At 51.7% G+C, this 14305-nt stretch overlaps 1 protein-coding gene across 1 annotated transcript; it reads left to right on the top strand.

The window, feature by feature from the left end:
- Positions 1–683: 683 nt before the first annotated feature.
- Positions 684–12844, top strand: LOC135441365 (serine/threonine-protein kinase pim-1-like). The gene is made up of 6 exons (XM_064700917.1): positions 684–746; positions 10395–10965; positions 11043–11122; positions 11327–11690; positions 12311–12490; positions 12738–12844. The coding sequence occupies exons 1-6, from the start codon at positions 684–686 to the stop codon at positions 12842–12844; spliced, it is 1365 nt and encodes a 454-aa protein (XP_064556987.1).
- Positions 12845–14305: the final 1461 nt, after the last annotated feature.

Genomic DNA, 14305 nt, shown 5'->3' with positions numbered 1-14305 from the left:
GTGAGGTCAGTGAAGTTGTATCTTGAGAGCTGACCCAGTGTGGACAACCTTGCCTTACATTCCCCATCTCCATGTGAGAAATAATTTTTACTTTCAAAAATTTAAATACTTTATTAAGTCCTTATAAAAATACAACAGAAAACTGAATAAAGAAATCAATACAGCATCAGGAGCAAAAATTCAGACACCATGTGCGTATCTACAAAATGGATGTTCTGTCTTTTATACCTCTAGCCCCTCCCAAAGTCTTGTCAATCCACTCCTTCTTTGCTGTCCAGTGGTGGAGATCACTGTCTTACACCTTGATTGGAGGTCAGGTGCTGCCATAGCAACAAGCAGACCATCCCAAATGCCCTGACTACTGAGGCCATCCTGTGATAACAATGCAAGAGGGAGGGAAGGATAACTATACATATACAAAACTTTTCATAACATATATTTAATGTTCCCTCCTTAATTGTGAGAGTCAACCATAGGATTACTCATCTATAATAAACCCCCTTTTCTTTTTCTAGAAGTCATTGTTTTCAAACAATTGATTCAAAAATTTTCTCTTATTTTTGAATGAGTCATACCAGCATCTGTTGATGTGGGCAAGGATAGTGGGAGCAGGAGAAAAAATCTCACGTTTTCCATAGACACACTTATTTGGAATGAACAAAAAGCCATCCCAGAGGCCCAGTATGGCTTTAGCTCCCATCTACCATGCCTATGTGGCTGCTACCCATAGTCAGTGTATCTTAGGGGTGAGTACAGAGGCCAACTCAGTCTGGCCCTCCAGTCCTTGTTGAATTAAAAGACAGCTGAGGAATTATAGAGGTCCAGTATGGCCTTTTGTCCCTACCTTACCATGCCTACGGGGTTGCTACCCACAGCAGGGCTATGGAGCCTTCTTGGTAGTAAACAAAGGGGCCAAACCAGTCTTGCCCTCCTTCCTTTGTCTTATTTTCTTGAAGAAGCTGTCCCAGTACCTTATACAGTCCCTTGTGTACTTCCCCTCAACAGATGCTGGTAATTCTCACCCACGAAAACAGGAAGACAGTTCTCAAGCTGGTTGGTGGAAGCTTGACTCTACTTTTTAGGTATCTTGGTGTTTTTCTGGCTGTCTCTCAGTCTCTGCTTGAGAGTCAATCTAGTTTCACCCAGCCTGGATGTTGTAGTCCTCTCTTTGGGTTCTTCTACTGTGCCATTGACTCTGTTGCCATGAGTCCATCCCCACTCTGCAGTTCACACGGCCGATTCGGTGGTGAGCAGTACCTGAAAGGGACCCTCCCCCTGAGGAGTTAGAGGCTGATCGCTCCATGACTTAATCATCACCCAATTCCCAGGATTAATATTATGGATTCTGAAATCCACGGTGGTAGTGTGAGGAATTGCCCCTTTATGTCATATCCCTTCTAAGGTTTGTGCTATAGACAAAACTTATTTCTTGGCATTGGCTTCCCTTCCCTCATATGTGGAAGCCTTCTGGGGTGAGGTCAGGAAGGGTAACCCAAACATCATTTCATAGGGTGAGACCCCCAGATCTGACTGGGTTTGGGTTCTAATTCTTCATATGGCCAAATGGAGACATTTTGTGCATGACATTTGGGTTTCAATCATTAGCTTAACTAGAGCTCTTTTAAGAGTTTGATTCATTCTCTCAAACTTACCAGAACTCTGTGGATGCCTTGGTGTCCTGGTTTAGGGGAAATTTGTTAAAGAATCTGCAAAGGAGGGCCCCTCCAGAAAGCAAAACCCACACGGCCCCTCCCCCCAACCAGTTCGGGAAAAAATTCCTCGGAAAGAGGTGAAAAGAACCTGTTTATTTGACAGACACAGCAACCCCCAGCACACAAAATGAACAATACCAGATGACACCACTCTGAGAATTATGACAAAATCAGAAAGTCTCTTTTGGGGGTGGTTGTTCTGTTCTCAGTTGTAGTAAAGCCCTCAGGTTTAGCCAGGGCCCCTTGGAGAATAGAATGCTGACACAGCGGCAAAGAAGTTTCCTGTCTCCAGGGACATCCGCCTTGTACCTTATCCCTATAGCCATGTAAGGCAATATGTTGTTAACCCTAGTATTGGTCACTTATGGTCACCCTAACACCTTTGCCATTGGTCAGGATCGGATCCGGGCCAAGGGTATAAAAGTAGCATACTGTACCCCTACTAACTCGGAAGAAGAAGAGCTGAGACCCTTCACAGACCCTCCAATAAAGCCATACTTGTGGAACAGCCAGCGTCTTCTGCTTCTCCTCTCTCTACCGTCTGCTGGAGCCTTAGGCCAAGGGAAAAGCTACCTAGCAAGCAAAGCTGAAATCACAAGAGCTGCCTAATCACTAAGAGCTGAATATCTCCCTGCTTGCTAGGAGCTGACCCGCGGCCTTGGTCTGAGAGTGAGCTGGCTTCTAGCACCCAGTCCCCTTGGGGACTGAGCTCTGGAGCTGTAACAGCTTGCATAGGATAAGACCAAGCTAGGCTCATTTACTCAGTCACTCCAGCACTGGGGCAGCTGCTGCAGCCAAACCTTCGGTGTTCCCGGGTCCCAGTCCGGAGCAGGTTCAAGATGGTCACAGAAACAGGAGAGGAGAAACAGTCCAGGAAGGAATGTGGACTGTTTAGCTAGAACTAGGTCCAGGAAGGAATGTGGACTGTTTAGCTAGAACTAGCTAATAAACAGAGGCCAAAGCAGAGCAAAAGCGAGAGCAGAAAAGAAAGCAAGCAAAGCAGCAAGCCAAAAGCAAGAAGTGAAAACAGCCCTATGTACTACCTGTCTCTGTGTCCCTGATAAGAGAAACCCAAACAAAACTTCCACTCTTCAGAGACAGTCTTAAAGGCACAGAACATATGAATGGGGATACAAGCATCATAACGTCACCCCAGGACACTTGGATTGTGAAATTCTTATTTTACTCCCAGGGCTTGAACAACTTTCTGCAATATCTTTGATGTAAAATGAGTTCCCCAATCGGGTTCAATCCTGTTTGCCCTCCCATATCAGGGAATGATTGATTCTAGAAGTGTTTTACTTAGAACATTGGCATTGGCTTTCACAGTGGGCACCATTTCTACTCAATGAGTCAAGTGATCTACTATCACTGGCAAAAACTTCCACTGTTGTATGTGGGGAAGCTCAGTAAAGTCTACTTGGATGTTTTGGAAGGGCCCTAATGCTAGTTGTCACCCTCTTCTGGGGGTTTTTCCTCATGATTTTCTTATTCACTTGTTGAAATACCACACTACATTCAGTTACTTGCTTAGCTATTCTGAAAATTCCTATGCAGTCCTAATCCCATAGAAATTTATCACTTAGCACTTGTGTACCCCAATGTGTTGTTCCATGTATGCCTTCTAGCATTTTCCTGGCCAGGAGTTTATTCAACACTTGCCTCCCATCTGCTAATCTCCACTTCTCTTTTTTATCTTTCTTGGCTTCTCTTTTAAGGAGTTCTTCCTCTTCTGTCCCACTGAATATGGGGACTTTTTGCATTTCTCTCATGGGTGTTAATACTATTATTACTTTTTTTGTCTCTGATTCAATTGTATTTTTAGCCTCTAGATCAGCCTAACTGTTTCCTCACTCCTCCTGAGTTGCCCCTTTTATATGTCCTTTAACATACACCACTGCTACGTCCTCTGGTAATTGCAAGGTTTCTAACTCTTCTAAAAGAAATTTTTTGTGAATCAGTCCGTTTCCCTTTAAATTGAATAGCCCCCTCTCTTCCCAAATTTTTCCAAAGGCATGCACTATTCCAAAAGCATATTTTTAATCTGTATCTAATGTTCCAGTTTTCTTTGGTAATGTTTCCAGAGCTTGTTTTAGGGCATTCAACTCACACCTTGGGCTGACCAGTTGGAAGGTAACTTTCTCTTTTCTAGCTACCAACCCTTCATGCCCTATAGCGTACCCCAATACCCTGTGCCCCTTTATTACCCATGAAGATCCATTGATGTACAATCATTTTCCACCTTGGAGTGGTTGATCTGTTAGGTCCTCTCTTACTCTAGTTTGATAGTTTATAACCTCTAGGCCACTATGTATTAGTTCCTCATCTGGTTCTCCATACAAAAACTGGGCAGGGTTGAGTTGGTTACATACAATTACCTCTAAATCATTATCTATTAAGATGGCTTCATAATTTAACATACAGGAATCAGTGAACTATTTCTCAGCCTTTTGGCTTAGGATACTTCTAGCTGAGTGTGGGGTATATATTTTCAATTTTCCCCTAAGGGTTAATGTCTTGGTTTGAAGAGAGCTGTCTGCTAAGGAAGGCAGGACCTTCCCAGGAAGTGGAAAATGTAAACCCTCTCCCTCTGAATTATTATAATTTTGAAATTAGGGGGGGTCTCAGGCAAAGATATGGGAGCAAGAATAACAGTTCTTTATTAGGGAAGAAAATTAAGCAAATAAACCATGCAGTAATACAAACAGCACTGACAGAGTCAGAATATGACCTGACACCCTGTTGGTCAGGGTGCTGGTAGCAGTCCAATGGAAATGGTGGCTGAATTCCTCCTGAAGTGGCAGATGTGGTTCTGTTGAAGCAGTGATCCTGTAGAAGAGTGTAGTCTTCCTTTGAAGATCCAGTGATGGTGTGGATAGGCCTGGTCTTCCTCCGGGAATCCAAAGGAAAAGGCTGCTGCTCCTCTGGGAATCCAGTGGAAAAGGCTGTTCTGGTGTCCCAAAATCTCATATTATATCCAGGAGAGAATGCTTGGCTCCTCGCTCTGGGTGGAGCATCTCACAATGGGATGATGTAATTTTGATCAGTCATGCAGTGACACTCAATGGCTCATTAACAGCAGATGTCTTCCCAGAGGGAGGATTGTTTTGTGGAAGAGATAAAGAAAACTGCCCAATTAACAGAAGATAACTGCCTCACCTCTAACAGATGGGAACAGAACACACATATTGCCTTGCAATCCAGGACATTATCCACCCCTTATTCTATTTCCATCTGCATCAGAGTAAAACCATACACACAGTTCTCACTTAAGACTAGGTTTCTTTGTAGTACACAACGGCTTTCTCCGTCTTTTTGCATTACCCACCAAATGTAACCAGGTCCTTGAGCAAAAACAATCCCACAGATGGGGTTGTCTTTGCCTGGGGTGGAATTAATACAAACAGTCTTTCCTAAAATACCTTTCATGTGTACAACAGGGATTTTATCTCCATTCACTGTGTACAGGGGTTCAGACTGGGCAGGACCAGCTCGATTTATGGACCCTCAGATGTTGACCATCCAGGTGGCTTTTGCTAAGTTCATTTGCCAATTTCTAAAAGTTCCGCCACCAATTGCCTTCAGAGTCATCTTAAGTAGTCTGTTGCACCGTTCAACTTTCCCAGCAGCTGGTGCATGATAGGGGATATGATATATCTATTCAATACCATGTTCTCTGGACCAGGTATTGATAAGGCTGTTCTTGAAATGAGTCCCATTGTCTGACTCAGTCCTCTCAGGGGTTCCATGTCTCCACAGGATTTGCTTTTCCAGGCCCAGGATGGTGTTCCTGGCAGTGGCGTGAGGCACAGGGTAGGTCTCCAACCATCCAGTGGTGGCCTCCACCATGGTCAGCACGTAGTGCTTGCCTTGGCGTGTCTGGGGCAGTGTGATGGAGTCAATCTGCCAGGCTTCCCCATACTTGTACTTGGACCACCGCCCACCGTATCACAGGGGCTTCTCTCGCTTGGCCTGCTTGATGGCAGCACACGTCTCCCAGTCATGGATGACCTGAGAAATACTGCCCATGGTTAAATCCACCCCTCGGTCTCATGCCCAATTAGAGGTGCCATCTCTGCCCTGATGACCTGAGGCATCATGGGCACATCAAGCTAGGAAAAACTCTCCCTTCTGTTGCCTATTGGAATAAGAATCCCAATATAACCAGTTAGATGGTGCCTGGGCCAGTTCTGACCCTCGCTGCTGGGCCAAAGGCAGCACTGCGGTGTTTTACCCCAGAGATACCTTGGCTGCTGGAGAGTGCAGCAGGGCAAATCCAGGCTGTCAGGACTCCGTTTACCTCAGGAGAGAGAGCTTCTGGCGATGGTGGAGAGGAAGGGAGTGGATTCTGCTAGAAGGGTGCCAGATGTTTATTCCATGGGTACAGAGATGTCTGCACCGGGCCACTGCTGCTAACAGAATGGAGGCCACATGGTCTCATTCACATTTTAAGCTCAGGGCAGGGGAAGGGGAGGGGACAGGTGAGCCACCAACCAGGTGAAGGGGCAGGGTCTCAAGGGACTAGGGACACCTATCACCCGACGCCTTGCTGGTATGTTAGCCTGATTGACAGGGCACACTCAGCGAGGGGTGAGGGGGAAGGGAGAAGGTAAAACAGGACATTGCAACACACCGCAACAGTTGCCAATCTAAGTCTATCTTTGACGCCTCTATTTTTGCTACCTGATCTACCTGTTCATTGTTTTGGTGTTCCTCATTAGCCCAATTCTTGGGGACATGAGCATCTGTGTGGTGGACCTTCACAGGTAGCCTCCCTACCCTGGTAGCAATGTCTTTCCACTCATCAGCAGCCCAAATTGGTTTTTCCTCTACGTTGCCAGTTAGCCTTTTCCAGCTCTCCAGCCATCCCCACAGAGCATTGGCTACCATCCATGAATCAGTGTAGAGGTAGAGCTTTGGCCACTTCTCTCTTTCTACATTGTCCAGGGCCAGTTGAACAGCTTTGAGTTCAGCAAATTGACTTGATCCATCTTCTCCTTCGGTAGCTTGTGCAACCTGTCGTGTGGGGCTCCATATGGCTGCTTTCCACTTCTGGTTCATCCCTACGATTGGACAGAAACCATCAGTGAAAAGACTGTAGTGTGTTTCCTCTGGGAAAACTTGGTTATATGAAGAAGCTTCTTCAGTCCATGTTGCTGGTCTTGTTCTTCATCTGTGACACCAAAATTTTCACCTTCAGGCCAATTTGTAATTACCTCCAAAATCCCAGGGCCATTCAGTTTACCTATACGGGCAGTGTCTCTGTCCCTCTGGGAGCCTCTCAGGAACCCTCAGCCAGTCCCGAGTTGGCAGACACTGGGGGGCAACCCCAGCACGGCCAACAGTGGGGAGACACTCTCCCAAGCCCCGAGGGTATGGAGGGCACGTGGTCATCTTTGCAGCAGGAGAGACACCAGAGACATGGGTACAAGATAAAGGGCCGACTCTTAGCAGGGGTTAATCCTAGGTTTTATTCTAGGAGTCCCAAAGGAGCCCCTACACCTCAGGGGGCTCCTGCTGAGAGCCCTGGGAGATGTGCCAAGGTTACATTTAAAGGGAGGTGGAAACCAAAAGTAGATAACATTTTACTAACCAATAAATGACCCTAAGGGATGGGTACTGGGGGATGGACATTTAGGACAGCATATAAGGCAAGACTTGGGAGGCTGACCCCTGACCTCTGGCTAATCACTTGACATCCTGGATCAAAGCTTCTAGATGGAGGGGATGGGATGCTGAGTGATTGACAGAGAGCCAGGGCGGGGATTTGGGGATGATCTCAGCAAGGGGAAGGGATTACACAGGTAAAGGGAGGGGAGTACCATCTGGGATGAACCATTTGGGAAAAATACGGGGATTCAAAAACAAAACTATTACAAAATATTATAAAGTACAAAAACACACTACGACACACCACCCAGATCTGGTGTTTGCTGCACAAGCGCCCAGATCTGGAAATTTTCCAGGGCAGACACAGCCCAAGTCCAGCAATTTGCTGGCACAAAAAGCCAAAATCCAGCAATTTCCTGATGCCAATAGAGGTGTTTGCTGCCACTGCCAGTGCTCAGATCTGGATATTTCCCTGTTCTGGCAGAGCCAAGTCCAGCAATTTTCTGGTAAAGAAAGCCAAAATCTGGCAATTCCCTGCTACCGTCATTGGCAATGCCAAGATCCGGTGTTTGCTGGCACCACCAGTGCCCAGATGCGGGAATTTCCTGGTGCCAGTACAGCCCAAGTCTAGTAATTTTCTGGCAAAGAAAGCCAAAACCTTGCAAATACCTGGTACCTACAGCAACCCAATGTTGTGTTTGCTGTCACCAGCAGTGCCCAGATGTGGGAATTTCCCGGTGCCGGCACAGCCTGAGTCTAGTAATTTTCTGGCAAAGAAAGCCAAGACCTTGCAAATACCTGGTGCTGGCCCCACCCAGATCTGGTGTTTGCTGGCACTGCCAGTGCTCAGATCCAGCAGTTTCCCAGTGGCAGCACAGCCCAAGTCCAGCAGTTTGCTGGCACAGAAAGACAAAACCCGGCAATTTTCTGGTGATAGCACTGGCAGCACCCAGATCTGTGGTTAGCTGGCACCACCACAGTCCAGATCTGGCAATTTCCCTGTGCCAGCACAACCCAAATGCAGCAATTGTCTGGCAAAGAAAGCCAAAGCCTGGCACTGCCCAGATCTGGTGTGTTGGGGTTGGTGTAAAAGAAGAGGGAGACCTCGGCTTAAGGCCATGGGAAAACCCTCTGTAGTCGGGGTCAGCAGGAGTTCCCACCCATAATCCTCTTGTTCAGTTATGCAGATTGTTGCTAGAAAGTTCTGAGCTCTCTTTGCTACCATTGGTTACTTTATACTGCAAAAATTGTAATATTCTTAATCATTCCTTCCTCTTGGATCCTTCCCTCAGATCCCACCTTAACCCCTCCCCACATTACATTACATTATATAAATGTATAAATATCCCTGCTATACCCTGGACCCAGGCTTCTTTCTGCTTCTCTCTCTGTACTGTGCACACCATCCTGTTTGTTGTGTTTGCCTTCATTAAAGTTCTGTTTCCAGAGCACCAGATGAAAACAGTCTCTTTCTGTAAAGTGGCCAGAGCTGGTTCTCAGGGAAACCACTGGTCAACGGTCCAGACGAGGCCCAGAAGGTTTCACTGGTGTTTGCTGGCACTGCCAGTGCCCACATCTGGTAATTTCCCTGTTCTGGCACAGCCCAAGTGCAGCAATTTACTGGCAAAGGAAGCTAAAACCTGGCAATTTCCCCTTGCCAGCACCCTCTAGTCTAGAGTTTGCTGGCAGCAGGACCCCAGGAAAGAAGGAAGGAAGGAAAAGAGGAAGGAGTCCAGATCCAGTCCTTCCTGGAGCCTGGAGCCTGAAATGAGCTGTTTGCTGGCACTGCCAGTGCCCAGATTGGGAAATTTCCCTATTCTGGCACAGCCCAAGTGCAGCAGTTTGCTGGCACAGAAATCCCAAACCCGGCAACTTCATGTTACTGGGTCTGGCACTGCCGACACTTTGCGTTTGCTGCACAGGAACCTAGATTTGGAAATTTCCCGATGCCTTCATAGTCCAGGTCTAGCAATTTGGTTTTAGCTAGCTTAGGCAGAGAAGTTCCTTGGACTGTGACTTTGCCTTTTCTTGGAACTGTTTAAACCCACTCTTGAGGGAAGTCTTTTCCTCAACTAGTAAGGGGATGGGCTGCTGGAACTTGCTTTCTAGATGGACCCCTTTTGGAGGTTTCCTCCCAAAATTTGCCTGAAACCAGCACAAACAGTCACCATGAAAACTTCACCAGTTGTTCAACTCCCCAGCCCAGCAGGGAAAGAAAGGACATGTAAAGCTCTCCAAACATTTGTCCTGCTTTGCTGTAAAAGTCGTGCTGCACACACTGCGCAATGTGGAAAGCCAAGAGAAGCTGCAGCTGATGGCAAATCTTGTGACAGAAGCTTGACCTTGTTCTCCATGAGAGGTTCTTGAGAAGAGAAGACAGGAGAAGATTCCTGGAAAACTGAAACAGCTTTCCAGAAGTGAAATGAAAATGAAAGAAACAATCCAAGATGTTTTCCTCTATTTATTTTTATGCTCTCCTTTTCCATGTGGCACTACTTCTCCACCCCAGTAATTCCAGATGCACCTCACCTGGAGTCATCAGTGACTTAGCGAGTTTTAGACACTCTAAAATACCATGAGCAAATCACAGTTTTCCTTCCCCTGTTTTTATAGGAAAGCAACACTGGATATGTAAGTGCAGTGCTGGGCTCAGGTAGGAATCCTACCCCAAGGGAAGGTGCCGTGACAGTGTTTGACCCTCAGCAAGGACAGTGCACAGCAGCAAGCGAGGGGATCGCTGTGCCAGTGTGCAGGAGTCAGGGCTCTGCATCTGCGCTCAGCACTGCAAAGCTCCCGTGTTTGGGCAGACGGAGGGGCTGTCCCCGGGGCGCGCGGGGCTCGAACGTGGGGCTCGTGGGGCGAGCGGGGAACGGACACGGGGACGAACGGCCCCGGTGCTTCAGTTGCAGCGGCAGCAGCGACAGCGGCAGCAGCAGCAGCGCGGCAGCAAAAGCAGATATTCTACAACACTCTCTCTCTTTCTTTCTCTCCCTTTCCCGCGGTCGGGCACCCTTCTCTCAGGGTCCCTTTCCCGGCGTCCCTCTCCTCTCCCCGCCTCCCTCTCCCCTGCAGGGCCGGGCCATGCCCCCGGCCCGCCCCCGGCCCCCGGCGGGGCTGCCCCGTGCCCGGCCCCGGCCGTACCGCCGCGGTCTCATCTCCGCCCGGCTCTGGCCATACTGGCGGTGGCGCTGCTGGGCGGGCATCAGTGGCTGGTGCGAGGGCGGCATCGCCGCCCTTTGCCTCCGCCTGGCCCGAGCCCGGCCCCGGCCCCGACGCAGGCTCCAGTCCCGGCCCCGGCCCCGGCCCCGGCTCCTCCCGGGGCCCGCGGAGGACACACGCGGCGCGGCCGCTCCCGCCGCCTCCGCTGCGGCTTCCCCGGCCCGAGCTCCGCCGCTCTGCAGCGCGGCCGCCGGCCCCGAGCCTCCCGTGCCGCGTTCCCGGGAGCGAACGCCTGGGCATGGCCGGCCCGGGGCGGGTGAGGGGCGCTCGGGGGCCGTTGCTGGCCCCGGGCCGAGCGCTGACAGCCGCGTCCCGCCCGCAGGGAAGGCGCAGGAGGCCCTGCAGGAGCGGTACAGGCTGGGATCGCTGCTGGGGCACGGCGGCTTTGGCTGCGTCTTCGCGGCCACGCGGCTCTCGGACGGCGGCTCCCTGAACGGTGGGGCCGGCGGCGGGCGCAGGAGGAGGAGGGCGGAGGATGGGTCTCGCAGGGCGGGCGGCGAGCTGAGTCCGCTGCTGCCCTTGGCTTGCAGTTGGCCATCAAAAGGGCGCCACGGAAGCGCGTCCGGCACTGGGGCGAGCTGGTGAGTGAGCGGGGCCAGCGGCAGAAGCCGGGCCATGCCGGGCGGGGATGAACCGGGGCCCGGCACGGTGGGAGCCGCCAGGACGCCCCGAGGGAGAGCGGGCGTGGGGCCAGCGCAGGGCACAGAGCATCCCGGCCTGGCTGAGGGCTTCCCCAGGCCTGGCACGGCATCAGCCCCACTGACGGCATCGTGCTCCTCCCGCAGCCCGACGGCACCAGCGCACCCCTGGAGATCGTGCTGCTGGCCAAGGTGTCCACTGGCTTCTCTGGTGTGGTCCAGCTGCTGGAGTGGCTTGAGCTCCCCAAGGACATCTTGATGGTGCTGGAGCGGCCAGAGCGGTGTCAGGACCTGCATCGTTTCATTCCGCCAGGCGGTTCTGCCGAGGAGGAGGCGCGGGTGCTGTTCCGCCAGGTGCTGGAGGCCGTGCGGCACTGCACCAGCTGCGGGGTCCTGCACCGCGACATCAAACCAGGGAACATCCTGGTTGACCTGGACACCGGGCAGGCCAAACTCATTGACTTTGGCTGTGGCACCTACCTGCAAGACACAGCCTACACTCACTTTGCAGGTGAGCCCATGCAGGGCTCCTGGGCCCAGCATCTCATGACCAAGCCAGCCCAAGCTGGCTGTGGCAGCAGGGATTCTCTCTTTTGCGGCCCTTCATGGCACTGAATCTTCAGCTGAGTTTGTTTTGAAACTCAGGGCTGAGTGGGTAGCCATCTTCTAGCCCTGCTGGCAGCCTTTGCCCCCCACTCTGCCCAGAACTAGTGCTGGGGCAGCCAGCCCAACATAAACACCCGTGGGTAGCAGACAGGGGGGACCGGAACCTGTGCCCAGCCGGTTTGGTGTGCAGGTGAGAAAGGGCTTGGACTGCTCCACTCACCTGGTCTGTTGGGGTTCATAATGTTTTTTGGGGCAATGCAGGCAGGGAGGATGAGAGCATGGTTTTTCCCAGCACTGACTGTGTTCTTCCTTGTTATGATCAGGCCTTGCCAGGGCTTCCACTGCCCTCTTGAAACACCAGTGGCTTCTTTTCCAACCCTAAGTTTGTGCACAAGTCCAGGTGCTGGCGAGAGGGCAGTGGTCACCCTGTGTGCCACTGAGGCAGCCCCCACATGCCCAGGGATGCTGCGGCCAGGCTCTGAGAGCAGCAGCATCCCCCTGCTGAACTCCATCTGTATTCCATAGGAACACGGTCATACAGCCCCCCGGAATGGACCCACTTTGGCCGGTACTATGGCAAGCCAGCTACCATCTGGTCCCTGGGCATCCTGCTGCACCAGATGGTCTGCGGGGAGCACCCTTTCAGGAAGGGCCAGAACATCAGCTGGGACAATCAGCTCTCGCTGCCACAAAGGCTCTCTCAAGGTGGATCCTCATCTCTGGGCACGAGGGAATGCCAGTGCTGGGAGCCAGCAGCAGACTCATGGGCATCCTGCACTGGCAGCTGCTGAGGAGGTGGCACATGTCCTGCTCTCCTCCAAACCAGGGAATTGATGGGAATATTCAGGCCCAGCTTTGAGCACATCCAGCATGGCCTGGGCATGGGAATGGTGAGGCAAAGCCAATAGGAGCCTTCTCCAACTAACCGGTGGTTTTTGGTTTCTCTGCCCAGAGTGCCAAGATCTGATCAGGCGGTGTTTATCCATGCTGGACTTGGAAAGGCCCTCATTAGAAGAGCTGCTCTGTCATCCTTGGATGCAGAATATTCATGTGCCCTAGAAGAAGGGAGAGAGCCACAGGCACACTGTGATGCAAGGCCCTGGTAAGTTACAGCTGCACACATGCCTTGGCGATGAGAAGCAAAGGAACCCAGACTGTTTGTCCTGCCTGTGTCACTTCCCAGGGCTCATCAGATGGGAACACGCAGCCCTTGTGCTGGAGCTGAGCTGCTCTGCCCAGCACTGGTGGCCGCCATCCCAGCTGGTTTTGCTTGTCCTGGTTCCCTGACAGCTGGGGCCCTGGGCAGAGCCCTGAGAGCCTGGTCTGCCCCCAGGGAAGGAGAAGGAGCCCCTGGAGAAGCTGTACCGGGTGGGGATGCTGCTGCTGGGGACAGTGAGGACGACATCAAGGATGACAACCTCTTCCTGGACCTGGCCACTGGCCAGCTGAAGATGATGGACTTGGATTGTGGCACCTTCTTCAAAGCCAGGCTCCACAGCAAATTTTTAGATGAGTCCACATGCAGGGGGATGCTCCCAGATTTGGGCATTGCACAGCCTGGCCGGGAACCAAAGGTTCCCCCTTTGCAGATGCAGCTCATTCTTCAGGCACTGCCCAGCTGCTTTTGGCAGGCCTGGGAGGATGGGCTGGGGTGGGTACGAAATGGGAGTGGGCTCCTGGCCCTGCCAACAGCCCCCAGCACCCACCGTGCCCCGGGCTGGGGCTGGGGCAGCCAGCCCGACACAAACAAACCCCATGGTGGGAGCAGAGGTGGGACTCCAGAACCTGTGCACAGCTGCTTTGCTGTGCAGGCAAGGAAGGGCTTGGGCTGCTCCACTGCCCTTGTTTGCTTTGGGGTCACCGTGATTTTGGGGGGCAGTGCAGGGGGGAAGAGAGAAAGTGTGGGCTTCCCTCACCCATGGCTGGGTTTTTTCCTACCATGTAGGAGTTGGGCCTTCCTCAAGGCCCTGACAGAGATAAGAGTTTTTACTGTTTTTCTTGTTTTCCCTTTTTGCATATAATCTCTTTTCAACAATGTGTTGTTTCTTTTCCAGAGGAAGCTAGGTGGAAAGTTCCAGGTGGTCCAGTGTGGATGGGGAAGTGCTGGGGAGCAGCTGTGGCGTGGATGGGCCGTGCCCTTGGAGGATGCAGAGGCCATGGTTTGGGAGCAGCTTTTCTTCCAGCCATGGGTGGCGTGAGGTGGGTCCCTGTGTGCTTGGCAGGGTGGGATCAGAGCTTTTGGGAGCTGGCAGTGAGCACACGAGCATCCTGCTCTGGGCATCTGCTGAGGGCTGGATGTGCCGTGGCTGGCTGCAGGCTGGGCACGTGTGCTGCCCTCCTGCTCTGCTCCCAAAGGCAGCAGGGATGGGCAGCTCTGGGCACAGCCAGCATGGCCTGGGCACTGCAGGCCTTGGCACAAGGGCACAGGAGCCCTCAGCTGACAGGCGGTTTCTGCTTTCTCTCCTTGCAGCCAGGCTCTGCGGGTGCTGAGGCTGCTCTGGGCTCTGCCAGGGCTCTGCT

Source organism: Zonotrichia leucophrys, unplaced genomic scaffold (assembly GCF_028769735.1).
Source record: "Zonotrichia leucophrys gambelii isolate GWCS_2022_RI unplaced genomic scaffold, RI_Zleu_2.0 Scaffold_260_72311, whole genome shotgun sequence".
NCBI classification, from domain to species: domain Eukaryota; kingdom Metazoa; phylum Chordata; class Aves; order Passeriformes; family Passerellidae; genus Zonotrichia; species Zonotrichia leucophrys.
This window is presented reverse-complemented; position numbering and strand designations above follow the sequence as displayed.